Here is a 26,468-nt window from a genome sequence, read left to right on the forward strand (position 1 = left end):
GAGCTCACTGAAAACTTCTGGCTGCTGAGACATTTTTAGATCAGGGTACAAAATGAAGATGGTAACCAGGCAACACGATTTTGTACCATTATTAAAAATAAAACGTGAAGCTTCTACAATGTAGAATAATTCTCTACCAAGTTTGTCTGGGTTTCACTCTGTTGTTGGCTGGAAAAATGGGTAAGTTCCAGTAGTTAAAGTTCAATACCTACTGTGGGTTAAATTCATTACTTTGTAATGTTATGATTGTTGGAAAACTATAGGCACACACAAGTGTAATCATAATATGATCTTAAAAATTCTTAAACATGTCTACAGGAAAGTCATGTATTACAAATGTCCACAAAATGTACTATGGAAGCATAAATCTTTAATTAGAATAATATCGAGCTTGAATAAATATATGTACACTCTCTATATGGCAGAATTTATTAATTAAAATTTAGGGAAGCTTTCATATAATGTATACCAATTTTAAAAGAATGATACTGAGATGCAGTCAATTATGACAACATACTCAACTTTTATTTGATGTTTCAAAAGACATTGAGCAAGTGATATTATCTGAGTAATCATGATGCATATACCAAGAATAGATACTGTGTAATCATGATATATAAACCAAAAATAGATACATTAAAATTAAGAGACCTTGTCTTCTGTGCTTCTGGTGTGCTGTGAGCAACTCTTCTAGGACGGTGTGTAAAATATATGTATGAGTGACAAAATCACATAATATTCTAGAGCAGTATTCTAGACTGTAGCTCAGAATAACCTGAGAAGTTGAAATGCTAATGCCTAAGCCCACCAATGGAAGCACTTATTTAGCTGGTCTGGCCTGGAGTCCAGCCCTAGGGGTGTGTCTATGCCTGTGTGTGTGTGTGTGTGTGTGTGTGTGTGTGTGTTTATTTTTTTATGTTCCATACATGATTCCAGGGTATAGCCAGGGTTATGAACTACTGTTGCAGACATAGATATTCTCCAAATACCTCATGCAGAACAGAGGCTGAGTTCCTCAAGAGAGGAACTGTACACATATGAGTATTTGTGGGGCACTATAGCACAGCCCTAGGGAGATGCATCAGGCCTTGGCAAGTATTCCTCTTCTTATCTAAAGGCTGTATTTTATGATAGGCAGATCTCAGCTGGAGAACTCCCTGGAAGATCCTCAGTGATTGTTTTGGATTTAACATGATCTTCTCCAGCTAGGTAATTGGGCCAACAGCCCGTCTGGGAACTTACTATCATGGTCATTCCTGGATGTTGAGAAAGTAATAGAAGCTGAGATGGGTCTTGGAGATGGATTCTCAAAGACATGGTTTAAAAAAAAAAAAAAATGAAGGAACTTCCCTGGAATCTGCTAATCACATGGTAGATTTTCAACCCTGGCGGCAGCAGGAGGGCGATACCAGGATGTGTATTCTATGGAATATACGATATGCTCCCTTTCATCCTTATACTTCTTTCCCATGAGGAATCCTCTTGGTGACCTAATAAGAAACCATAGTGAATTCTAAACTCTTTTGAGTCCTATAGGAAAAAAGAAAAAGTTTTTATGATGTGAACAGCAATATTAAGTCACAGACACTGACCTATCAATAAACAATGTTTGCAACACACTTGACTCTTCTTGGTTTCTATAAAGGCAATCCCTACAATATACCATTTTTCCTTTATTAAAATGTGAGCAAAAGCACCATGTGTTTTTCCATGTTTTAACTACTCCCTCTGAACTTTTATGGTGAAGAAACATTTCAGATCAAATCCCAGACGTTAGGACTTCTCACCTAAAATATTTCAGAATGTATTTCTAACTGGCAAGAACCTATATATATAATCATCATGCTATTTTCACATTTGATGAAATTAATGATTTCTTAATATCATCCAGTACTTCTTGCATCTTTTCTAAAAAATGCATATACTTACTTCATTAGGTAAATACCATGAAATAAAATTGCTAGATCAAAGCCTTTGTACCCTTTTTTAATGAGTTTTGACACATAGAACTAATATGTGTCACAGCCAAGATTGCACAAATTTGGCACCATGATTCGTAGGTTTGTTGTTACTGGAGAGGAAAGAAAGACATGGAAATAGAAAAAAACATAATATGGATAGATGAAGGGGAAGATAAGGGAGGCTAGTGGGGAGGAAGGCAAGAAATTATAGGAATGACAATAAAAAACCCAAGGCCAAGTTAATGCTGTAACCTGTGTGAGTGATCATTGAGTTTGGCCCTTGACCAACATTCTGTGTAGAACATTTAACCAACTAACACAGGGGTTTAAATTGAGCATCATTATGAAGTTGGGGTAGAAGAACGAAGAACAGGAACCTTCCATCTCACCCTGTGGCCTCCAGAACATTGGCTTATTCAAATCTCACCTCCTAAAACACTCACTTGAGGGATGGCCCTGCATCTTTCTTGTCTATTGACCTTGTGCATCCCAAGTTGCTGCAAAGCAGCATCCATTCCAACTGTTAAGCTCACAGATGCTGCACACAGCATAGGAAATCAAGGAGGAGCTTTCTCAGAGGGAAGGTGATTGTTTTATGCTATCTGGAGATGCTACTGAAACTGCTTACATTAACAAGAGGAAGGAACCACCAAGTACTGAGCAACTATAAGATATTAGCTGGGTTAACCTTCATATTTTAAATCTTTCCACCCATCTCTAAGGTAGATACAACTGTCCTTATTTAATAGGTGAAACAAAGATACCACTTTACGTTTCTTTTGGAATAAATGAAAGAATGAATGCATATATTAATGCGTAAATGAATGGAGAAGCAAAGGAGTGAATAGATATCAAGTTCTCATGAATAGTAAGTGATCCACTTAGCATAAGAGAAGTTAAATAAAAGAGTTGGTGGTTGGCAAAGGTAGGATTCAAACTCAGGTCTTTCTGACTCCAGAGCCAGGAACTTGATAAATGGCTATTTCATGGAGAATTTCTAGTGTTCAAGTTCAAAGTTTTCTAAATTTCCTTTTCTTGTAGTCTCTCTTTTTTTGTCACTTTACATGTATGTTTCTTTTCACTTTCTTTTCATTTAGTTAACATCTGTACTCTTATTATATGCCATGCATTATTCACAACACTGCATATATTCTCACATGGATACCTCTTACAAATCCTATGAAGTAGATGTTATCATCATTTTGTTTTAAATATTTAATTTATTTATTTGATAGAGAGAGACACAGCGAGAGAGGGAACTCAAGCAGGGGGAGTGGGAGAAGGAGAAGCAGGCTTCCTGCAGAGCAAGGAGCCTGATGTGGTGCTTGATCCCAAGACCCTGGGATCATGACCTGAGCCGAAGGCAGATGCATAATGACTGAGCCACCCAGGCACCCCTATTATCATCATTTTATCCTCATTTTACAGACTGAAAAACTTAGTCTGGTTAGGTCATTTGCTCAAGATCATCTAGTTAGGAAGTGACAAAACTAGGAATTGAACCCTTGAATTCCAGTTTAGGAAGGAGTTTGTTTTATCCACTGTAATGCTAAAACTATCAGTTTAATATGTATTGTTTGTACCCATATTCGTTCCTGTATAAGTGTACTCAGGTTACATAAAATGCCCTTCTGCGTCCCAGACAGTTTAAAAGAGTGAAAAATGGCAAGCATTCTAGCATTATATAATATGCAACAGCCCTTTGGAGGCATTTTGTGGAATAATATTGCAAACATTATTCCTTCTACCTCATCCATAAACACTTCCCATGAGATTTTTGTTCTTTGTGGGATAATTTCCATTGCAGTAATTCTTATTTGTTTTCTCAAAAATAATGGCTGGTTTCCACCACTCTCAATAAATTCAGCCAGCAAATTTAGGGGTACATCTGACAGCCTAACTTATCCCACTAGATCACTAATGATTTTCTCGCCAAACTTATTTACATGTTTCTAACTTTGATTTACTTCAGTAAATGTTGACAGGCATTTGGGCAGTCTCTTCATGGTGAGAGCTCAGAGTCACGAGAGAGATACAGACAGACAAGGACATGATCTCCCACAGCACTGTGCAAGAACAGTCAGGGCCATGTCCTCAGGATTTGGGGAGTGTGCCACATGCCACTGGACCCTACCATGGATGTCCTGCAGCAGGTGGTATCACACCAAGTGTGGAGGATCTCCAGTTTCTGAAACTGTACAAAATCCTTTATCTTACAAAGATGAAAAGCCCCATGTTCACTAACTATGGTTAAATCTATGTAATGCTTCCCATATTTTTTTGTGGGCTGATACAATGTCACGTTCTGAACTGGGATCCAAAGAGATCATTAACCTGTTATCCAACAAGTTGCTGTTTATTACCATGATTATTAAAATGGTAACATGTTTCTAGTGATTTGAAACACTACCTTTATTCTCTATTATATGAAATTCCCACGTGCAATCAAGTCTTTCTGGACTTTCCGTTGGATTTCAGTGGTCCATTGATCTCTTGATTCTTGTGTCAGGACTTCTTTTTTAATTATAGAAAGTTTATAATCTGTTGTTACAGTATATTAACTGGTAGAGTTTGCCCCCCTCGTCCTGACCTCCAATCTTCAGCACCCCCCCAAACACTCATGCTCCGTTGCTCTTCTTTTTCAGAAGTCTCCTCACTCTTTTATTTTTTCCATACGAGCTCTGAAGGTAACTTACCTAGCTCTAGGGGGAAAATATATTAATATTTTTATAAAGATCATGTAAAATGTACAATTTTCAAGAGAACTGACATAAGAGAAACATTAATTAATTAAAGCAAAACTCCTTAAGGGCAAAAATCAGCTTGATTGTGTAGAAGGGTGTACCTGTTCTTCAATAGGTATTCTTCTAGTGTTATGCTTTTAATCGTGGTCTTCTCTTTTGCTCTGTCTTTTAAGTGATTATTGTTTGTGCGTATGAGGATACATTTCTTTGTGTTAGTTTTTTTTTTTTTAGGCTTGGCGGGGAGAGGAGGAGAGAGAATCTAAAGCAGGCTCCATGCCTAGTGCAGAGCCTGAGGTGGAGCTCGATCTCACAATGTTGAGAATAGGAACTGAGCCAATATGAAGAGTTGGATGCTTAACGGAGTGAGCCACCCAGGGACACTCTGTGTTAATTTTAAATCCTGCTTCTTTCCTGACTTCCCTCTGTTCTTAGTAGCTTTTTCATGGATATATTCTTAGGGGCCTGAGATACTCAATTCAGTGGAGACTGTATACCATTCATGTTGCAGCAAAGAGGCAGTGCATTTCTTGGGAGTGAAAAATTCAGTGTCAAACATGACAAATTGCATCTTATGAATGCAAAAAGAGGCCAGGTTGAAGCCATCAGAGGTGATGGGGAAATACTGTGAGCTGGAGAAAGCAGGCTCATCTGAAGGGAACAGACTTCCCTTGGCACCTGACTGCTGCCACATGGGAATGGGGTCTGTGTTAAAGGATCTTCTGACTTTACAAGTAAAGCCAAAAATTTGAACTTACAAGTGAAATCTTATGATTTTTAAATTAGTTTTAAAATACTCCTGGGGAAAAAGAAATAAAACGAAATACTGTTGGAAGAAATATAAAGGACAAGTCCATAGGCTAAATATATTCTGCAAGACATCAGTTTGCAACATCTGAGAAACAAATGTTGTCATTCCAACCAGAGAAAAGTCACAGAAAGGTATCTACCAATAAGACTTTTTTACTTATTACAAGTGCATTAGTTTACTGGGGGTTCCATTACAACTGACCACAACCTTAGTGGCTTAAAAACAATAGAACATCATAATCTTACAGTTGTGGAGTCCAGAAGTCTGAAGTGGAGATGTCAGTTTGACTCTGCTTCCTCTGAAGGCTTTCAGGGTGGGGGGTGGAAGAGGCGGTGCTTCCTGCCTCTTCCGGCTTCAAGTGGCTCCAAGCATACCTTGGCTTGACTCCATTACTCAAGTCTGTGCCTGCATCTACACATGACCTCCCCCATGACTCCTGCTCCCTTTTACTCCTTTAAGGATACTTCTCTGTTGGATCTAGGGCCTATAGAGACAATGCAGGATGATCTTGCTCAGAGATCTTTAACTTAATTCCACTTGCCATATGATTTTTCATTATCCACTATCAAAATATTTTTCAAATAAGGCCTCACTCATAAGTTCAGGGGGTTGGGATATGGACATATCTTTTTGAGGACTACAATTTAAACCCTATGAGTTATAGAATAGACATAGAAAAAGGGCTAAACAAATAAAGACTGGTTCTCAAAATTTGTTTTTCAGATAGACCCTCTTGGTAGCAGACAGTGTGAGTTCTCCTGGTTCTTACGCTATTCTGTGCTTCTCGCCTCTCCCCCACCCATCCCTTCCCCTCCATCCCTTGTCCCCTCTCTCTTCTCCTCTTCTTTCCTCCTTCCCCTTCCCTCCTTCTCGCTGTCATTCTTTCTCACTCTCTGTCTTTTTATTCATTGATTCATGGATTTATTCTGTTAGTATCCTATCCCTATGATGTGCCAGAACCTGTGTGTTTCTAAATCATTAGCCATCTTTCCTGAGTTGAACAAAGAATATAGGTGGCTCAGGAAGAGCTAAGAACCTCTCCTTTATGAACTGGTAGAAGGAAGCCTTGGGTGCTCCCTGCCATTTAGGCTGACAGTGATGTTCTAAGCTGCAGTGCATGACTTGTGGGGTTAAATCAGCAATCAGGGCTACTTACTGGTCACTCTCTTAGACTGTACAAAGCCCCATTAGTATCTGTCAGCATCCCTTCACCCTGGTTGAACAGGCAGCTGGGTCCTCTAACCCCCTCTTGACACTGATAGCTTTCCTTTTCTGCCACACACTTGTAAGAACTTCTTCCTCCTCAGCTGGAAAGGTCACCTAAACATCCTGCTCTGGATGAATTATGTGTCTATTGATTTGCACACTCTTGTCTCGGCCACAAATTTTAGGGAGCATTTGAGGGCAGCACCCCAGTTAAAGAGAAAAGAACCACATAAATGTAGTTGTAACGCCAGCTAAAATTCTGCTTGTTATTTCCATGTTGCTTTAAGTTTACTTCCAAGGTTATATGAATTTTGTTCAACATGTACCCAGTGAGACATTTGCCTTAGAATCCCCTGTAGCTTAATTTCTGAAATTAAAATAATCTGTTCAACAAAAGGAATAATTTAATGCTAAGAATTTCATCAGCTTTACATACAAGAATGACCTTCTCCTTTAACATAATTCTTACTCCGTTTTCTGTGAGATGAAATCCCAGTCTTGGTGCCTTGGGTTAAATTTTAAAACTGATAATTTAACCAAGAGTAAGGCATGCGTGTCCAGATGACTTTTCTTCTGAGCTCCCATAAGAGTAGGAATAAAGTCTCAATTCACTGGAATACACATATATACCCCTGTTTACATATATTATTAGATTAGTTATTCTACTTTCTGCTTCTGTCCCTAATTCTGTTGCACCTTGGTGACTGCAAATCTTATATTAAATACCCTATTCCTTTAAAAAAAAAAAAAAAAAAAAAGGAAGTTGGGTCTCTAGGGATTACTCAGTCAGTTGAGCATCTAACTCTTGATCTACACTAAGGTCTTGATCTCGGGGTCATGAGTTCAGGCTCCATGTTGAGTTCCATGCTGGGTGTGGAACCGACTTAAAACAAATGTAAAATCACTAGGCTGCATAAACTGTAATGACAGATCAAGAGTGTTGAGTTAGTGCCTGCAGCTGGAGGGAAAGTTTTGAACCACCCCAGAGCAGAAGCTCCTTGTCTATTAATAAAACAGAGGTATGATATGTGCCTAACCTAAAAAGCAACCAAAAACATCCCAAGGCATTGTAAACAGATGGTTACAGCAAGGTCTCTTTTAAAAACTTGAATATTTCCTGGGGCGCCTGGGTGGCTCAGTGGGTTAAAGCCTCTGCCTTCTGCTCAGGTCATAATCCTGGGGTCCTGGGATCGAGCCCCACATCAGGCTCTCTGCTCAGCGGGGAGCCTGCTTCCTCCTCTCTCTCTGCCTGCATCTCTGCCTACGTGTGATCTCTGTCTGTCAAATAAATAAATAAAATCTTTAAAAAAATAAAAAATAAATAAAAACTTGAATATTTCCTGAATAGCTTCATTCCATATGGATGAAAATGAGGGTACCAATGAGACTTAATTTAGCTCTTGCCATGGCCCTGCTAAAGAAAAATAAACAGTAGGTCCAAGAAATTGGACTCAGCTGAGGTAAACCAGCAAGATTCACTAGACTGAATAATAGCTATTAACCTCTGCTTCTGTTTTGTTGAATTGTCTGAGAGGAGCTCCGTTTTCTGAAACTAGTTTTTGCCCCAGCTTGGTGAGCCCATGCTGCCAGTTTTACCATTTGGATTGGCTCACCCATTCCAGCAACTGATCATAGAATAGCTTTGTTATTCCACCTGTTGAACTTTCCAGTTGCCTAGTGGAGTTGTGTTTGATATAGTAGCTTGGTGATAGGGCATTTATTAGAGAGAGTGAAGAGGTAGCATAATAAGTCGACCCCAGCAATGCACCATAGGCATGGTTTTCAATCTTGGGAATATGAGAATCTCCTAGGGAAACTTGAGGGGGAAAGAAACAGGGCTGACCTGCCTCCATGATCTCTATTTTCTTCATCAACTCTCCAGATGATTGTGATTCTCACCAAAATGTGTGAAACACCACTCTGCATGGATGTCAAAAACAAGCAAACTGATTTGGGTTCAAATTTCTCTGAGCTTTAGTTTCTACCTCAAAACTGTTGATATGATTAGTACCTACTTCTTAGGACTTATCTGACACTCATTGGGAAAATGAAGATGAAGTGCTTATTACCTTTGTAATTGTAACAGTCAGTGCAATTTTTTGTATGACCAAATTGAAATCTGACAAAGATTTTGACATCCATCACAAGATTATCTTATTCACATATTTATTCATTCATTAACATTAACATTTAAGCCATTGGTTTATTAGAATTTTAGTTGAAATTCTAGATTGCATATACATGGGAGATGGTTCCTTTATATTTGTTGATTTTAAGGCCTTGTTTCCTGATGGATTTTGTAACGCTAAATGACTTCAATATTCTTAAGACAAAGCACATGGCGTTCTACTGAATAAATGTCCAGTCTCTTTGCTTCCCACATTTCTGGTCAAAATCTGTTCTTTGCCTTTTCTCACCTGTGTTTACTCCCTCCAGGAAGCCCTCTCTGGCACTCCAAGAGAGTTCTTGCTTTCTCTGGACATGTGTGTGTGCTCCCCAAACACTATGTACTCTTCCTTCATAGAAATAATCACAGTTGTAATCTTATATTTATTTAAATGATACTTGCCAAAGTCTATCTTCCCCACCAGGCTAGCCATGAGTCTGATGAGGGGCCACCTGTTTTAACCCAAGATAAGTGAGTGTAGAGAATAGTGCCTGTCACAGGGTAAGTGTTCAAGAAATACTTAATGGATGACTATGGTTATTTTATAACCAACAGTTTGCATTTTACTTCATCAGGCACAATGCTGAGTACTTTACAAATAATGGCTCATTTAATCCTTCTAACAATACGAAGCTGGATATTAATATTTTTTTAAAGGGCTTATTTATTTATTTGTCAGAGAGAGAGAGAGTGCACGTGAGAGAGCGCACAAGCAGACAGAGTAGCAGGCAAAGGCAGAGAGAGAAGCAGACTCCCTGCAGAACAAGGAGCCTGATACCAGACTCGATTCCAGGACCCTGGGATCATGACCTGAGCCAAAGGCAGTGGCTTAATCGATTGAGCCACCCAGGCACCCCAGGTGGATATTTATTAATCCCCTTCTACAGATGAGGAAACTGAGACACAAAATAGCTGAGTCATCTGCTCAAGGTCATACAGGTAGAAAATCAGAATGTTAGAGTCAGACCCATATAGTGTGTCTCTGATGTCTATATTCACCAGTACACTATGTAGCTTCCGTACCAAAAAAGCCAAACTGTTGAGGTTTTCAGGACACCACTCAAAAGCAAATGTATGCTACATTCTACTACTTGACTGAGAGCTCTGAGTTTTCCCCTCAGAGCCCATAGGACCTTCAGAGGAGGTAGTGAAGACACAAGGCTAGTTCAGGTTATCTTTTCAGCAACACTAAGACATGCGGCTAGATTGAAATGCCAGGCTGGCGAGCCCAGAGTGGTGACAGGGCATACAGGTGAGGAACAACTTTGGAGGCTGCAAAGGGACCCAGAGAAACAATGCTTAGGGATATATAGACACAGGGAGCACACCAGGAAAATTCACCAGCAATTAAGCATGTTCTACCTCCCCAGGCCATCTGCAGGCTATAAGACGGTAAGGCAAAGCTCCTGCCATACTGAGCCGGGTACTGAGCAAATGTCGCAACTACAGAAGCAAAGCAAAGACCCTCTCATCTGAACCAGACATGTATTTGAGGGTGAAAATACTAAGATCTCACAAATTAGGCTGGAACTGTTCAAGTCCCATCTGCTGAAGTTCAGGATTTGTTCTAGAATCCTGCTTCTCAAAGTACGGGCAGTATAAGGATCATAAGGAGCTTGTTAAAATGCAGGATTTGAGAGGGCACGGATTGCATGGAGCACTGGGTGTGGTGCAAAAACAATGAATACTGTTATGCTGAAAATAAATTAAAAAAAAAAATTCAACAACAACAACAACAACAACAAATGCAGCATTTGCCCTGGAGCCCTGCTTCTTAAAGTGTAGGCAGTTTGAGCATTACCTGGGGCTTGTTAAAAATGCAGTGTATTTAGCCCCACCCAAGACCTCCTCCACCCAAATCTGCATCTGAGGAGATATTCCGGAAGTCCATATGTACATGCATTTGGGAAGCAAGAGCAGTTTTCAACTTAGAGATGCAGCTAGCCAGCGGGCTCGTCGGAGGAGGAAGAGGAGGAAGCTAAGCACCAGCTATTTGTGTGAGTGTAAAGGAGAGGGGTTGTGGCTCAGGGTTTCTGTTCCTTTTCTGCAGTTGTGCTGTGGTGCATACAGACAGCTTTAATTGTGCTTGCTTTTTTTTTCCAGAAGTCTGTTTGTTCTTGCTCAGATGAGAGGGAAGTTCTGACTGCTGCTTTGTGTTCTTTTTCTTCTGTTTTAAATGTTCCACAGTTCCCTACTTGCATGTTAGCCACAATACTAGTCCTTCTTTCCTCAACGGGCTTTTGCATCTCCAGCAGACACAGGATGGAGAGAAGCATTTTGAAGTGGCAGACATTTTCAGTGATGAGGTTTCCTTTAAAGACTTTTTTTTTCTGAGCTGGGAAAGGGATATACCCTTGCTACAATCCAAGCCATTTTAGTAGTTCCTGCCCTGAGGCTGCTTGGGGATTTAGACCTGTGGCAGAAGAGTTTACTTTTGAAACTTGGACATGTTCTGTCGAGGGTGCTTCTTCATGAAGGGTGTGTTGTTTCGGTATTGCACAGAGAGAATTATGGTGCTGTGCTAAAGAAGGAGAGTTTCAGTCTTCCAGCTACTTAAAAAACTAGCTCTAGTGTTACTGGCTTAATGAACAGCCACCATTGTGCAACTGGAGCTGGTCTCAGCTAAGTGGTTCTTCTACCACCGTCTGCTGGAGGGCTGCAATCTCCAAAGAAGTTCGGCTGAGACAAGCTGGGCTTTTGACACATGACCTACCATCCTGCTGTCAAATGTCTTAGAGCACTGCCCGCTGGATTCCAAGAAAGAGAATTCCACAACAAGCCACGATGAGGCCAGGGCTTCCCAGTCTTTGCCTGCATCACACCTGTCTATGTCCCACAGAAAAGGGAAGGTGTGTATGGGTATGAAGCCCTGGAAGCAGGTCTAGTCAGGGGTCATTGTCATAATCTACCACTGTTGATTAATTGGGTTTTGGGGGTGGGGAAGGTGGGAGAGGGAAACACAGGGCAAAATGGTGAAAGAAATGAAAGCTCTGTCACCAGTCACCATGTGTGCACGCATGTATGTATATACATGACTGAAGGCATACATTTAGTGTCTTGGGAAACATTGGGGACTCGTGTATTTCCCCCAGAGATTTTCCTTTATTGAAGAATATTGTGTTGTTCTACTTTATAGTCATCTGGAGGCAGGGCTGTGGGAGAACAGTGAGGCAGGAAGACTTCCAGCCAGATAGCTTAATCAGTATTGATAATGGAATGGAATCACATACTCTAGCCAGATTACTTTCAGATCATTTAAGGTAGTGGGATAAAAGGACAATTGGCCAGCATGTACTGATAAGAGCCTAGAAAATGAAATAAGAGATGCAAAATACTTTATTTTCTCTAAAATATTATATAATCTCTTGTGCTTTATGTTTTTTGGTTTGTTTTACTGTCTCATTTACTTTAGATTTTCCATTTATAGTAGGTTTCATATATGTCAGGCCATGAATTTGGTGTTGGCCACTTAGTAATGAGTATAGTTAACCTGATATGGTCCTATTATGGAGTTGAGAGTCTGGAACTATTATTTATTTTTTTAAATGACCTTTAAATCAGAAGACTGAGTAATTTAAATAACAGTTACTCAGTTTTCTCAAGTCCATCTCCTGTTATTGTTGACCCTGAACTCTGTAAGTTTCCAAGGTCTACTCCCCATCCCAAACAAGGTACTGAGAAGAAAGGAGGTAGGGTAGTCTTCATTTCTACAGAAAGATGAAAGGATGATGAGGGAAGCTTGCACTTGCTCAAGTTCCCCTGACTTAGGAAGTGAGTGGAGCTGGCCCCCCAGCCCACCTCGTGTTACTGGATCCTATCTGATTCTCCTAAGACCTTGTGGCTCCATTGGAGCATTTGAGGCTGCATTCCTAAAGAGGTAGCAAGAGATTTCCTGGGGACCTGGCCTTTCGAGTTTCTGCTCCTCACATACGCCATGACACTCAGTGAGCAGCACTGAGCTTTCTGTGAGACTCCTATTTATTTCTGGCCTTTTCAAAAGCTTCCATTTTGATTAGGATATCAATGACACAATGGAACGTTATTAAATGAAAGGAAGGTGTTAAATGGATATTTTCAGGTCAGTAGCTCACATAGTCCCAGATAACTGCATGGCCTAGTGGTTGACTTTGGGCATGCTTCTATTTCATCTGAGCCTCATTTCCTTATTGGCGATGTGGGAATGATAGTGGTTGCTGTATTGGTTGTTGAGGTGAATAAAAGAATCTTTGTGAAGCAGAAAATCTTATCTATAGTAAGCACTGAAATTATCAGTTATCTTGGTGAGAAGGAAGAAGACATTTTGTCCCTGGTCTAGCATCACTGGAGATGCAAGACATATTGTGATCATCATGTCCTCTCTAAGATCATTGTGACTGTGTCATTTGTAGGTCACATCTCTGCCTGATAGATTGAAATAGGGATTTAGCCATAGGTTAGTCCTGGAATATTTTTCTTCTTCTTCTTCTTCTTCTTTTTTTTTTTTTTTTTTTTTAAATTGACACGAAAGAGCATACAGTCTACTAAAACAAAGAAAACCCATCACTGGTATTTCTATTTCTAAACATCCCAGCAGTACCCCACAAGCAATGACCTTTTCATTTAACTCTGTTTAGGGTTTGATGCCTATTTTACGTCCCGCACACTTGAAAACAACAGAAGAAATGTATGGTTTGCTGAATACTGGGAGGAAAACTTCAACTGCAAGTTGACGATTAGTGGGTCAAAGAAAGAAGACACAGATCGCAAATGCACAGGTAATTTCATTCCAGTTGTTCTTCTCCTGGTACTCTACGTGGCCAGCATTGAAATGTCTGCATAGCTGACAGAAGGAAGCTTGGTTGGAGACAAATTGAAAAAGTAAATTGAATTTTACTAGATTGTTCAGAAAATAGAACTGGAGCATAAGTCCTGCAGGACAAGAGTAGAACAGACAAAATTGTATTCTTTTCTGCCTGTCCATCTAACAGTAATTGACATTTTCATTGATTCTTCAAATTCAAAAGGGTCATGTTGCTTTGAATGCTCTCAGTGATAAATATTAGTTCATGTTTTAGCCAGGAGTATGAAGTCATTTTCACATAGACAAAAATCCAGCAAATCCCTCTCAGCACCTGATTTAACTGTTATCATGGACCATACTGTGTATTTGATTAAAGAAACAAAATACTTGTGTTTAGAGTGATGAGAGTTTCAATAATTTCCATAATATCCAAGTTAATGTGTCTGCTGCTATTTAAAATATGCTTAAAAATACTTAAGGGTGCACCTGACTTGCTCAGTCAATAGAGCATGTGATTCTTGATATTGGGGTCATGAGTTTGAGCCCCACGTTGGGCTTAGAGTTTACCTAAAAAACAAACAAACAAACAAACCCAAACAAACAAAAAACCATAAGCAGCCTCATAGTCAACTTTCATAATAATTCCAAATTAAAAAACATGTATGTATGCTATGCATATGTATGTACATGTATGAAGTAGTCAGAGGATAAACATTCACTGGTGCATTCACAAATATTTATTGAGCAACTCCTTCTTCTACACAATACTAGGCACCATGCTCTGATGATAAGCAAGCCAGTAAAGACCTAGCTTTCATGCTTCTCAGAGGACAGTGGAAGAAAATCGACATTATTCCTGTGAGCGCCCCATGAATACATAATTATAAACTGTAATAAGTGTTCTGAGGGCTATATGGGCATATAACCGAGAAATTTCACTTATATTGAAGGCAGAAGCTGTCTCAAAAGACCTCCTTGAGGAAGAAGTAGGCACCGGTTAGTTAGGTAGAGGGAAGGACAGATAGGAGAATTTTTCATGGAGGAATAACATGGCAAAAGGCTGGAAGCAGGAGAAATAATGGTACCTCTGTGGACAGAAAAAGTAGCATTACCTGACTGGAGTACAGTGAATAGATGAGTATGTCTGCTAAGGCTGCTAGGGTAGAGATGTGGACAAGGAGTAAGCCATGTGTGGGGACATACATGGAATTTGGTCTTTACCCTAAGCATACTGGAACTAGGAGTGGGGGTGGGGGTGGTTACAGAAGCATGTGACATGTTCTACCATCTTATCACCTACTCCTATATTATATAGCAATACCCCAATTTCATACTTCAGTAACCTTTATCATTTGTAGCGATGACCTTGAAATACCACAAAACCCCAAAATGTTACTCTAGATTGATCTAGACAATGATCTAGAATTGTCTAGAATGATCTAGAGAATGCACTCATGTTAGGTATACTGTTGCTTAGTTTATCTTTGCAGTATGGGTCTTTGAATATTGGCCATCCAAATATGGTAGATTGAACCATTTGACAAACACCTATTAATGAGGAATAATGCATGCAAACCATGGTCCTAAAAACATCAGGAATGGTATGAAGATGGCTTTTCCTCAAAGTGTTTTTGTGAAGGAGAGATAGGATAGGAACAGAGGTATGAGAAAAAATAATGATGCAAAATCAATGTTACCTAATTAGATAAACAACTCAGTAAATTACAATTCCACATGAACTATATTCTTAATGCCATAGTATATAGCAACAGTGTTTTCAGAAATATAATCTTTAGGGATGCCTGGATGGCTTAGTCATTAAGCATTTCCTTTGGCTCAGCTCATGATCCCAGGTTCCTGGGAGTGACCCCCTCATCAGGTTCCTTGGTCAGCGGAAGCCTGCTTCTCCCTCTCTTACTCCCCATGCTTCTGTTCCCTCTCTCCCTGTGTCTCTGTCAAATAAATAAATAAAATCTTTAAAAAAAAATATGATCTTTATAATATTGAAGGAAGGGAGGAAAAAATTATTTCAATGTTGACTAGACTGGGTGAAACAAAATTCTCAAGAGGAAACTGAAAAAAATGAGTTTGACATCTGCATAATTTGTCTGTATGACAAACATCCAGGTACACTAGAAGTATCTATATGATTAATAATAGAAGTTTTTTGGTTCCTTCTGACATTTTGTATTCTGTAGAGTCAGGAAGGTAGGATGGATCGTTTTGTGGCCATTAGGATTATTCTAAGGCCAAACCCCACACTTTCAATGTTTTAACAACACTGTTCTATCTGTAGTGACATTTTCATGTTGATCGTCAGGAATTCAGGTTCATAAAAATAAGCTCATGATCAAAATCATTATCAAAAAATATCTCATTCATTCCATGTAAAATATCTGATCACATTTACTAAATTCTGTGACCCAAAATTATTTGAATACTGTCTCTGCTCTCTTTTCTTCCTTACCACTTTAGCAGTTGTAAGATGTGCTGTATTGAGTGGAGATAAGTATTACTACTCTCATTGTGTCTCTTATTCCTGTTACTGGGTATGAGTACATGAGTGGTCATGTGGGTTTTTTGTTTGTTTGTTTTTTTGTACCACCTTTCCCCAAATCCAGTGAATCCTGTATTCTGCTTTGGAAGTATTCACAAATTACTGTTTAAAAATTGTGACCTTTAGAAACAGTTGACCTTTGAACAACATGGGTTGGGACTGCACCGGTCCACTTAAATGGACTTTTTCCATAAATACAGTACTATAAATGTGTTATCTTCTAACTTTCTTAATATTTTCTTTAGAATACTTTGTAGAATACAGTACGTAATGCCTATAGCATACAAAATATGTATTCATTAATATGTCACTGGTAAGGCCTCCTTGCATCAGTAGGCTATTTATAAAGTTTTGGGGGTATCAAAAGTCACAGGTGGACATTTGACTATGCAGGGGGTTGACAATACTAACCACCCACATTGTTGAAGAGTCAACTTGGCGGTGGAATAATCAGAGAAAAAGCATGCTGAGATTTGCTAGACTAGAGGGAAAGAAGAGATGGAGAGAGATGGGACCAATCTTATTGTATTGATAAGAGTTCTTGAAACCATGGTGGACAATAAGTTTTAATGATGGAAAAGAGTGGATGGGAGAGGGAAGTGTTGATAAGCTTAAGGATGTAGCTGATAAAAGGGAAAGATGCTTTGGGAATGAGATTCTGAAAATAGAAATAATAGTCACATTGGAAAGAAATACCCTGATGAAGCAGGCTAAGAAGTCTGGCATTGCAGACAGTTTGGCTCTAGACAGCATAGACCGTGGTTGTTCTAAGGACTGCAGACAGCAGCCCAACTTGTAGATCTCCCTCTATGACTGGGTTCTGCTAAAGAATAAGAGAGTCTTAAAATGCTTCTAGGATTTGGGCACAAATTAAAATGCCAACTTGTTTCTCTTTATCTTTTTACATAGTTTCTTTAGCCATAATGAGGTATTTATTATATAGTAACTCCAAGTAGACATTCAATGAGTTAGTCACCTGCCCAGACAACTTTGAAGATGAGGAGTGGGTCCCATACTAGTTGAAGAGAGCAGATTTCTGCAGTCAGGGAAAAGCAGTGAGTTCTGAAAAGCCAAGATGGTAAAAAGACATGGTAGGAAGAATGATGAAAAAAATATTACTATTAAGCTGTGTACTCTTGGTAATTTAACTTGGAGATAGATGTGTCTTAATTATTATAGAAACTTAACCTGAACAACCAGGCAATTCTTATTGTTATAAATGATCCATATGCATTTAAATGCTCCTTCAAACATTTAAACTCCTTCAAACAAGGAAAGCTGCCATAGTCTTCAATATTTTAAGAACATCCAACTTAGCTTGATACCCAGTTCCTAGTTCTCTCAACCTTAAGAGCTAGTCCTTCTTCATCCTACCCTCCCTGGTGACTCCCAGATTTTTATGGATACACACTAAGATTTGCTGGTGACCCATCCTGCTCATGCGCTAGCTTAACTGACATTCCACACAGGGACATGCAGTTAAGTTTTTTGGTGGTTTAAACTTTCACAGAAAACACAAATTCTGAAATATCCTATGCTGTTTCATAGTAGACTTAGATTTTGTCAGGGACATAGTGCTAGCTACACATACTAATGTCCTTCTAGATACTTCCAGAATACAGTAAGCTCTTCTAGAGAGATTACAGAATAAAGTAAGTCCCTCTCAATACTTCTAGAAGTATACTTGTAGACTATTTGTTGTTTGGGAACAGAAAGGTCAGATGTGATTTTTCTTTTCTGTGCTTCCCCACTCCTACCCCACTAGCTAACTGTGTTTATCCTTAACACTTACAGTATATTGTTGACACAAAGACCAGTTTAGAATATGATCTTTTGGGGGAATGACACGTTTTTTTGTGTAGATACCAAGGTTAAGGGAATAAGGGAAAGTACCCAGATGGTGATATCCCTGAAAAAGAAATTTGGGGCCATCCTGGAGTGCAAAAAATCACTCTACCCAAGTGTTTAAGAAACCAGTTTTTGGCATGAAGGAGGCCTGTGTTTATGTTTCAGAGCTATCCCTGAATGGTCCCATGAGAGACTGGATATTATTTAGCTTTTCAAAACCTTTTCTCATATTCGAAACGGGAATAATAAAGCTTTATACCTGAAGTTGTTGTAGGGAGTACATTAGGTAACTTGGCATCTAAAATGATACTGGTATATGAAAGCTCAGCAAGGTGGGAGCCTGACTGGCTCAGTCAGTTAAGTGTCTGCCTTCCACTCAGGTCATGATCCCTGGGTCCCAGGATAGAGTCCCACATCGGGCTTCCTGCTCAGTGGGGATTCTTCTCCCTCTCCTCTCTCTCCTTCTCCCCCTACCTATGCGTGCTCTCGCTCTCACTCTCTCTCTCTCTCTCACTCAAATAAATACAATCTTGAAAGAATAAATAAGAAAACTGAGTAATTGTAACAATTACCTGCCATTTGGAGCAGTTGCCTGTGAGGGTTTCATGAAACCTCAAGAAACAGTGCAGTTGCCTGTGAGGGTTTCATGAAGATCCTATGGCCACATGTTAATGCTGTAGAAAATGAGGCTGTATATCAAATTTTTCCTGAAAAACACAGCCAGGGAATTGAATAAGAATGTAAATATGGACAGGAACTTTTCAGTGGGATACAAATTGCACAGTGATATAATGAGATAGCAAAAGTTTACAGACAGGCAGGTAGCTTCATGCTGTGATAGAATACGAAGCTCAGGGCTTCAAAAATTTCAGTGCCATAATGTAGAGTATGTGTTCCAGGCATCCCTGGGACTTGGTACATGAGATGTCCATCAAGTCCACCTTTTGTGCCATTTTATCTCTGACATCTATATCTTTATGTGGTTGGTAACATCTCTAAGGTCTTCACTTTCAAGCCCATTTTTTAAATTCAGAAGGATGTTCTGAGAATCTGCATGTGCTTGCCTATTGCAGCCCATAAAAATTATCACTCTGTCATATCTTATGACTTACATAGAACATTTGTCTAACTAACATTACTCTTCTGCCAAATGCCATGTTGTGGATACTGATTCATCAGAGTTACCTCTTTACTGAACAGAAGGAACTCAGCATTTAGAAATCCATCATCCCATGAAGGGACAATTTGACTTTCAAAGATTTGTTTTCCTTTTGAAATGACAGAGGATGAATAAATTGATGACTTTGAAAAAAAAGTTATTTTCCATGCTAGTGCTTGCAAGTCCTACAAAAAGCAAATTCAATTTTGATTTGAGTCCCTAATCAATCAGTGGTTATTATAGAAAGCTATCACAGGCTTAAGAGCATACTCTGGTAAATGATCACATTTTGGGAGAATCCTTAAACTATCTTTTTCTTTACACCTCACTTCTCAAAGCTAATAGTTTAAGTAAAGGTCACTTTCTTGGTGGAGCAAAAAAAAGTTTTTTAAGAAAAGCTGTTAATGAATAAATCATGTATTTCTCAAGTTTTCATTCGTTTCTCATGGGATCCAGGCCCATCAGAGCCTACATAATTTAACAAGTCTATCAAGACAAAGAAGAACACTTGAGTAAGTCAAGTGCTTTGAGAATATATGTGCAGAAAGCATTTGACTATACTAATTAATTTTTCCTGCCATTTTATCTTATTCTGAATTGACCTTTAATTGTTATATAGATGTTCTGTTGCAGCACCTAATATACCCAGCATGATTGAGGAATCCACATCAAAGTGTTACAGATAAAGTCTAACCCCTTGGTGCTCTGACTTTTTGAAGTCCTTTTGATGAGAAGGAATGTAAAATACCATTTTTATACCCTAGTGCCTTTTTAAATAAAAGTTCAAGGCAGATTAATTACAACTTAGTTTACATATAGCAACCATGATGGAATTCTGTGTTACTAGGTTCTTTGTTGAAATTGTATTCTGACTTACCTCTAGAAGTCAATAGATTGGTTGACATTTCTCTTGCTACCATCACACTTAAGTCTGACCCTACCTTCGTCCTGAATGGCTGATTTCTGTCTATATGGTAAGTGGAACCATGTAAGCCAAATTAATCGTTTTTTTTTTTTTATTTATTTTTTAAAACAAGTTAAAATTTATTGAGCATTCATTCTAGCTACTTTTTTTCCCCATGACCCAGTCACTCTATCACTTCCTCCCTACCCCACAGCAACCCTCAGTTTGTTTCATGAGATTAAGAGTCCCCTGTGGTTTGTCTCCCTCCAGATCACATCTTGTTTCATTTTTTCCTTCCCTACCCTGCTACAACCCCTGCCCTATCAAATTCCTCATATCAGAGAGATCATATGATAATTTTCTTTCTCTGATTGACTTATTTTGCTCAGCATAATACCCTCTAGTTCCATCCACGTCATTGCAAATGGCAAGATTTCATTTTTTGATGGCTGCATAGTATTCCATTGTGTATATATGCCACATCTTCTTTATCCATTTATGCATTTATCTGTTGATGAACATCTAGGTTCTTTCCATAGTTTGGCTATTGTGGACATTGCTGTTATAAACACTCGGGTGCATGTGCCCCTTCAGATCACTACATTTGTATCTTTAGGGTAAATACCCAGTAGTGCGATTGCTGGATCATAGGATAGCTCTATTTTCAACTTTTTGAGGAACCTCCATATTTTAGTCATTCTGACTGGTGTGAGGTGGTATCTCACTATGGTTTTGATGTGTATTTCCCTGATGGAGAGTGATGTTGAGCACTTTTTTATGTGTCTGTTAGCCATCTGAATGTCTTCTTTGCAGAAATGTCTTGTTCATGTTTTCTGCCAATTTCTTTTTTTTTTTAAGATTTTATTTATTTATTTGAGAGAGAGAGAGAGAATTAAAGAGCATGAGAGGAGAGAGGTCAACTGGAGAAGAAGACTCCCTGCCAAGCAGGGAGCCCGATGTGGGACTCGATCCTGGGGCTACAGGATCATGACCTGAGCTTAACCAACTGAGCCACTCAGGTACCCTTCTGCCCATTTCTTGATTGGATTATTTATTCTTTAGATGTTGAGTATGATAAGTTCTTTACAGATTTTAGGATACTAAACCTTTATCTGATAAGTCATTTGCGAATATCTTCTCCCATTCTATTGGTTGTCTTTTGGTTTTGACTGTTTCCTTGGCTGTGCAAAAGCTTTTGATCTTGATGACATCCCAATAGTTCATTTATGCCCTTGCTTCCAATGCCAATAGTTCATTTTTTCCCTTGATTCCCTTGCCTTTGGTGATGTTTCTAAGAAGAGGTTGCTGTGGCTGAGGTCAAATAGGTTGCTGTCTCTTTTCTCCTCAAGGATTTTGATGGATTCCTCTCTCACATTGAGGTCTTTCATCCATTTGGAGTCTATTTTTGTGGGTTGTGTATGGAAATGTCCAGTTTCATTCTTCTGAATGTGGCTGTCCAATTTTTCCAACACCATTTGTTAAAGAGACTGTCTTTTTTCCATTGGACATTCTTTCCTGCTTTGTCCAAGATTAGTTGACCATAGATATGAGGGTCTATTTGTGGGCTCTCTATTCTGTTCCATTGATCTGTGTGTCTGTTTTTGTGCCAGTATCATACTGTCCTGATGGTGACAGCTTTGTAATAGAGCTTTAAGTCGGGAATTGTGATGCCACCAACTTTGGCTTTCTTTTTCAACATTCCTCTGGCTATTTGAGGTCTTTTCTGGTTCCATATAAATTTTAGAATTATTTGTTCCATTTCTTTGGGGAAAAAATGGATGGTATTTTGATAGGGATTGCATTAAATGTGTAGATTGCTTTATGTAGCATAGACAATTTCACAATATTTGTTCTTCCAATCCATGAGCATGGAAATTTTTTCCATTTCTTTGTGTCTTCCTCAATTTATTTCATGAGTACTTTATAGTACTTTATAATACTTTATAAATTCTTTACCTCTTTGTTTTGGTTTATTCCTAGATATCTTATGCTTTAAGGTGCAATTGCAAATGGCATTGACTCCTTAATTTCTGTTTCTTTGTGTCTTTCTGTTGTTGTATAGAAATGCAACTGATTTCTGTGCATTGATCTTATATCCTGACACTTTACTGAATTCCTGTATGAGTTCTAGAAGTTTGGAGTGCAGTCTTTGGGGTTTTCCACATAAAGTATCATATTATCTGCAGAGAGTGAGAGTTTGACTTCTTCTTTGCCAATTTGGATGCCTTTTATTTCTTTTTGTTGTCTGATTGCTGAGGCTAGGACTTCGAGTACTACGTTGAATAGCAGTGGTGATAGTGGACATCCCTGCCGTGTTCCTGACCTTAGGGGAAAAGCTCTCAGTTTTTCCCCATTGAGAATGATATTCACTGTGGATTTTTCACAGATGGTTTTGATGGTATTGAGGTATGTATCATCTATCCCTACACTTTGGAAAGTTTTGATCAAGAAAGGATGCTATACTTTGTCAAATGTTTTTTTCAGCATCTATTAAGAGTATCATATGGCTCTTGTTCTTTTATTAATGTATTGTATCAGATTGATTGATTTGTGGTTGTTGAACCACCCTTGCAGCCCAGGAATAAATCCCACTTGGTCATGGTGAATAATCCTTTTAATGTACTGTTGGATCCTATTGCTTGGTATTTTGGTGAGAATTTTTGCATCCATGTTCATCAAGCATATTGGTCTGTAATTCTCCTCTTTGAGGGGATATTTGGTTTTGGGATCAAATAATGCTGGCCTCATTAAATGAATTTGGAAGTTTTCCTTCCATTTCTATTTTTGGGAACTGTTTCAGGAGAATAGGTATTAGTTCTTCTTTAAATGTTTGGTAGAATTCCCCTAGGAATCCATCCGGCCCTGGGCTCATGTTTTTTGGGGAGATTTTTGATGACTGCTTCAATCTCCTTACTGGTTAGGGGTCTGTGCATGTTTTCTATTTCTTCCTTGTTCAGTTTGGTAGTTTATATGTCTCTAGGAATGCATCCATTTCTTGCAGATTGTCAAATCTGGTGGTGTATAGTTGCTCATAATATGTTTTTATAATTGTATTTCTTTATTGGTTATGATCTCTCCTATTTCATTTATGATTTTATTAATTTGGGTCCTTTCTCTTTTCTTCTTGAGAAGTCTGGCCAGGGGTTTATCAATCTTATTAATTCTTTCAAAGAATCAGCTCCTAGTTTCATTGGATTTATTCTACTGTTTTTTTGGTTTCTATTTCATTGATTTCTGCTCTGATCTTTATGATTTCTCTTCTCCTACTGGGTTTAGGTTTTCTTTGATTTTCTTTTTGTAGCTCCTTTAGGTATAGTGTTAGGTTGTATACTTGAGACCTTTCTTGTTTCTTGAGAAAGGCTTGTATTGCTTTATATATTCCTCTCAGGATCACCTTTGCTGTGTCCCAAAGATTTTGCACAGTTGTGTTTTCATTTTCATTTGTGTCCATGAATTTTTTTAATTCTTTAATTTCCTGGTTAACCCATTCATTCTTCAGTAGGATGTTCTTTAGCCTCCATGTATTTGAGTTCTTTCCAACTTTGCTCTGGTGGTTGAGTTCTAGTCTCAAAGCATTGTGGTCTGAAAATACAAAGGGAATGATCCCAGTTTTTTGGTACCAGTTGAGACCTGATGACCTGTGACCCAGGTTGTGATCAGTTCTGGAAATTTTCCATGTGCACAAGAAAAGAATTTGTATTCTATTGCCTTGAGATGGAATGATCTGAATATATCTGTGATGTTCATCTGGTCTAGTGTGTCATTTAAAGCCTTTATTTCCTTTTTGATCTTTTGCCTAGATGATCTGTTCATTTCAGTGAGGGGGTTGTTAAAGTCCCCTACTATTATTGTATTATTGTCGATGTTTTTCTTTCATTTTGTTATTAATTGATTTATTTATTTGGCTGCTCCCATGTTAGGGACATAGATACTTAAAATTGTTAGATCTTCTTGTTGGACAGATCCTTTAAGTATGATATCGTGTCCTTCCTCATCTCCTATTATAGTCTTTGGATTAAAATCTAATTGATCTGATATAGAGATTGCCACCCTAGCTTTCTTTGATGTTCATTAGCATGGTAAATTGTTTTCCATTTCCCTCACTTTAAATCTGGAGGTGACTTTGGGTCTAAAATGAGTTTCTTGTAGATAGCATATCAATGGGTCTTGTTTTTAAAATCCATTCTGATACCCTGTGTCTTTTGATTGGGTTATTTAGACCATTTATGTACAGGTAACTATTGAAAGATATAAATTTAGTGCCATTGTATTTCCTGTAAGGTGACTGTTACTGTATATTGTCTCTGTTCCTTTCTGGTCAATTAATTTTAGGCTCTCTTTGCTTAGAGGATCCCTTTCAATATTTTCTGTAGGGCTGATTTGTGTTTGCAAATTCTTTTAATTTTTGTTTGTCCTGGAAGCTTTTTATCTCTCCTATTTTCAATGGCAGCCTAGCTGGATATAGTATTCTTGGCTGCATATTTTTCTCATTTAGTGCTCTAAATATATCATGCCAGTCCTTTCTGGCCTGCCAGGTCTCTGTGGATAGGTGTGCTGTCAATCTAATATTTCTACCATTGTATGCTACAGACCTCTTGTCCTGAGCTGCTTTCAGGATTTTCTTTTTGTCGCTAAGATTTGTAAGTTTTACTATTAGATGTTACGATGTGGACCTATTTTTATTGATTTTGAAGGGGCTTCTCTCTGCCTCCTGGATTTTGATGCTTGTTCCCTTTGTCATATTAGGGAAATTCTCTACTATAATTCACTCCAATATACCTTCTGCCCCTCTCTCTTTCTCCTTTTTCTGTGATCCCAATTATTCTAATATTGTTTCATCTTACGGTATCACTTATCTCTCAAATTCTCCTCTTGTGGTCCAGTAATTGTTTGTCTCTCTTTTGCTCAGCTTCTTTATTCTCCATCATTTGGTCTTCTATATATCTAGTTCTCTCTTCTGCCTCATTTATTCTAGCAGTAGGAGCCTGTATTTTTTGAGTGCTACTCATTAATAGCTTTTTTTTTAAATTATTTCAACCTGATTAGATTTTAGTTCCTTTATTTCTCCAGAAAGCGATTCTTTAATATCTTCCATGCTTTTTTTGAGCCCCACTAGTACCTTGATAATCATCATTCTGAACTCTAGTTCTGACATATTATTAATGTTCATACTGATTAGGTTCCTAGCTGTTGCTGCCTCTTGTTCTTCTTTTTGTGTGTGTGTGGTGAGTTTTTCTGCCTTCTCATTTTATCCATTATCCACTGGTCCATTGTAAATGGACCAGTCCTTGTGGTTTTTATTGTTTGGAAGACTTTCTGCAACAACCATCAGCAAACCTTAAAAAACTGAATAGGTTTTGGGGCGCCTGGGTGGCTCAGTGGGTTAAGCCACTGCCTTCAGCTCAGGTCATGATCCCGGGGTCATGGGATCGAGTCCTGCATCGGGCTCCTTGCTCTGCAGGCAACCTGCTTCTCTCACTGCCTCTGCCTGCCTCTCTGCCTGCTTGTGTGTACTCGCTTGCTCATTCTCTCTCTCTCTCTCTGGCAAATAAATAAAAAATCTTAAAAAAAAATAGGTTTATTAATTAGAAGACCTTGAGATTACACAGCACATCTGGGGCCACATAGTGGGCTGGTGTGTAGAGAAAGAAAATGCTCCTGGCCTTGTGGCTCTACTTTAATTAAGAGCCATGGTAGGACACATGGTTTCATTTGGCTTAGTATTCATTGGTGAGTTTAAAAGCCTAATAGGGGCACCTGGGTGGCTTAGTGGGTTAAAGCTTCTGCCTTCGGCTCAGGTCGTGATCCCAGGGTCCTGGGATTGACCCCTGCATCTCGCTCTCTGCTCAGCATGGAGCCTGCTTCCCTTCCTCTCTCTCTGCCTGTCTCTCCGCCTACCTGCGATCTCTGTCTGTCAAATAAATAAATAAAATCTTAAAAAAAAATAATGGGAATTTAAAGTGCAGAAAGAGAAAAGGGAAGTGACCCAAGTTGTCAGTTATTGAAATCAACCAAGATCTAAAATACAGGAATCTCACTGGGGAAAGGTCCTCAGGACTCATGATCTGTACCTATGGCTAGCAATGTGTTACAAAAATAGCCCTCTGTAAAGGATGGCTCTGCAATCAGAGCTTAAGGCAGGTACTTGCATTACTGGAAACAAAGAAACAAACAAAAATAAACCTGTCAAGGCTTCTACTACAGTCTGCCCTGTGATGCCAAGAAATCAAAGTCAATGAGCACTTTAACTTCTTGGGTAGCTGATAAGCTGAAAGTCAGGAGTAGAGCACATGATAACCCAGAGAGTATATACATCAAAGTAGGAGTATAGTAA

General features: G+C 38.8%; 1 protein-coding gene across 6 annotated transcripts in view; it reads left to right on the forward strand.

The window, feature by feature from the left end:
• Nucleotides 1–26,468, forward strand: part of GRM7 (glutamate metabotropic receptor 7) — an 888,308-nt gene that overhangs the window by 531,681 nt on the left and 330,159 nt on the right. For all 6 annotated transcript variants that reach the window (XR_004281484.1, XR_004281485.1, XM_032325977.1 and 3 more), the window contains exon 5: nt 13,500–13,640. Coding sequence is in view for 4 of the 6 variants with exons in the window: in XM_032325977.1 (XP_032181868.1) it covers nt 13,500–13,640 (141 nt within the window). In the remaining 2 variants the exon portion in view is untranslated. The remainder of the gene's footprint in view (nt 1–13,499; nt 13,641–26,468) is intronic.

This window comes from Mustela erminea, chromosome 1 (assembly GCF_009829155.1).
Source record: "Mustela erminea isolate mMusErm1 chromosome 1, mMusErm1.Pri, whole genome shotgun sequence".
NCBI lineage: Eukaryota > Metazoa > Chordata > Mammalia > Carnivora > Mustelidae > Mustela > Mustela erminea.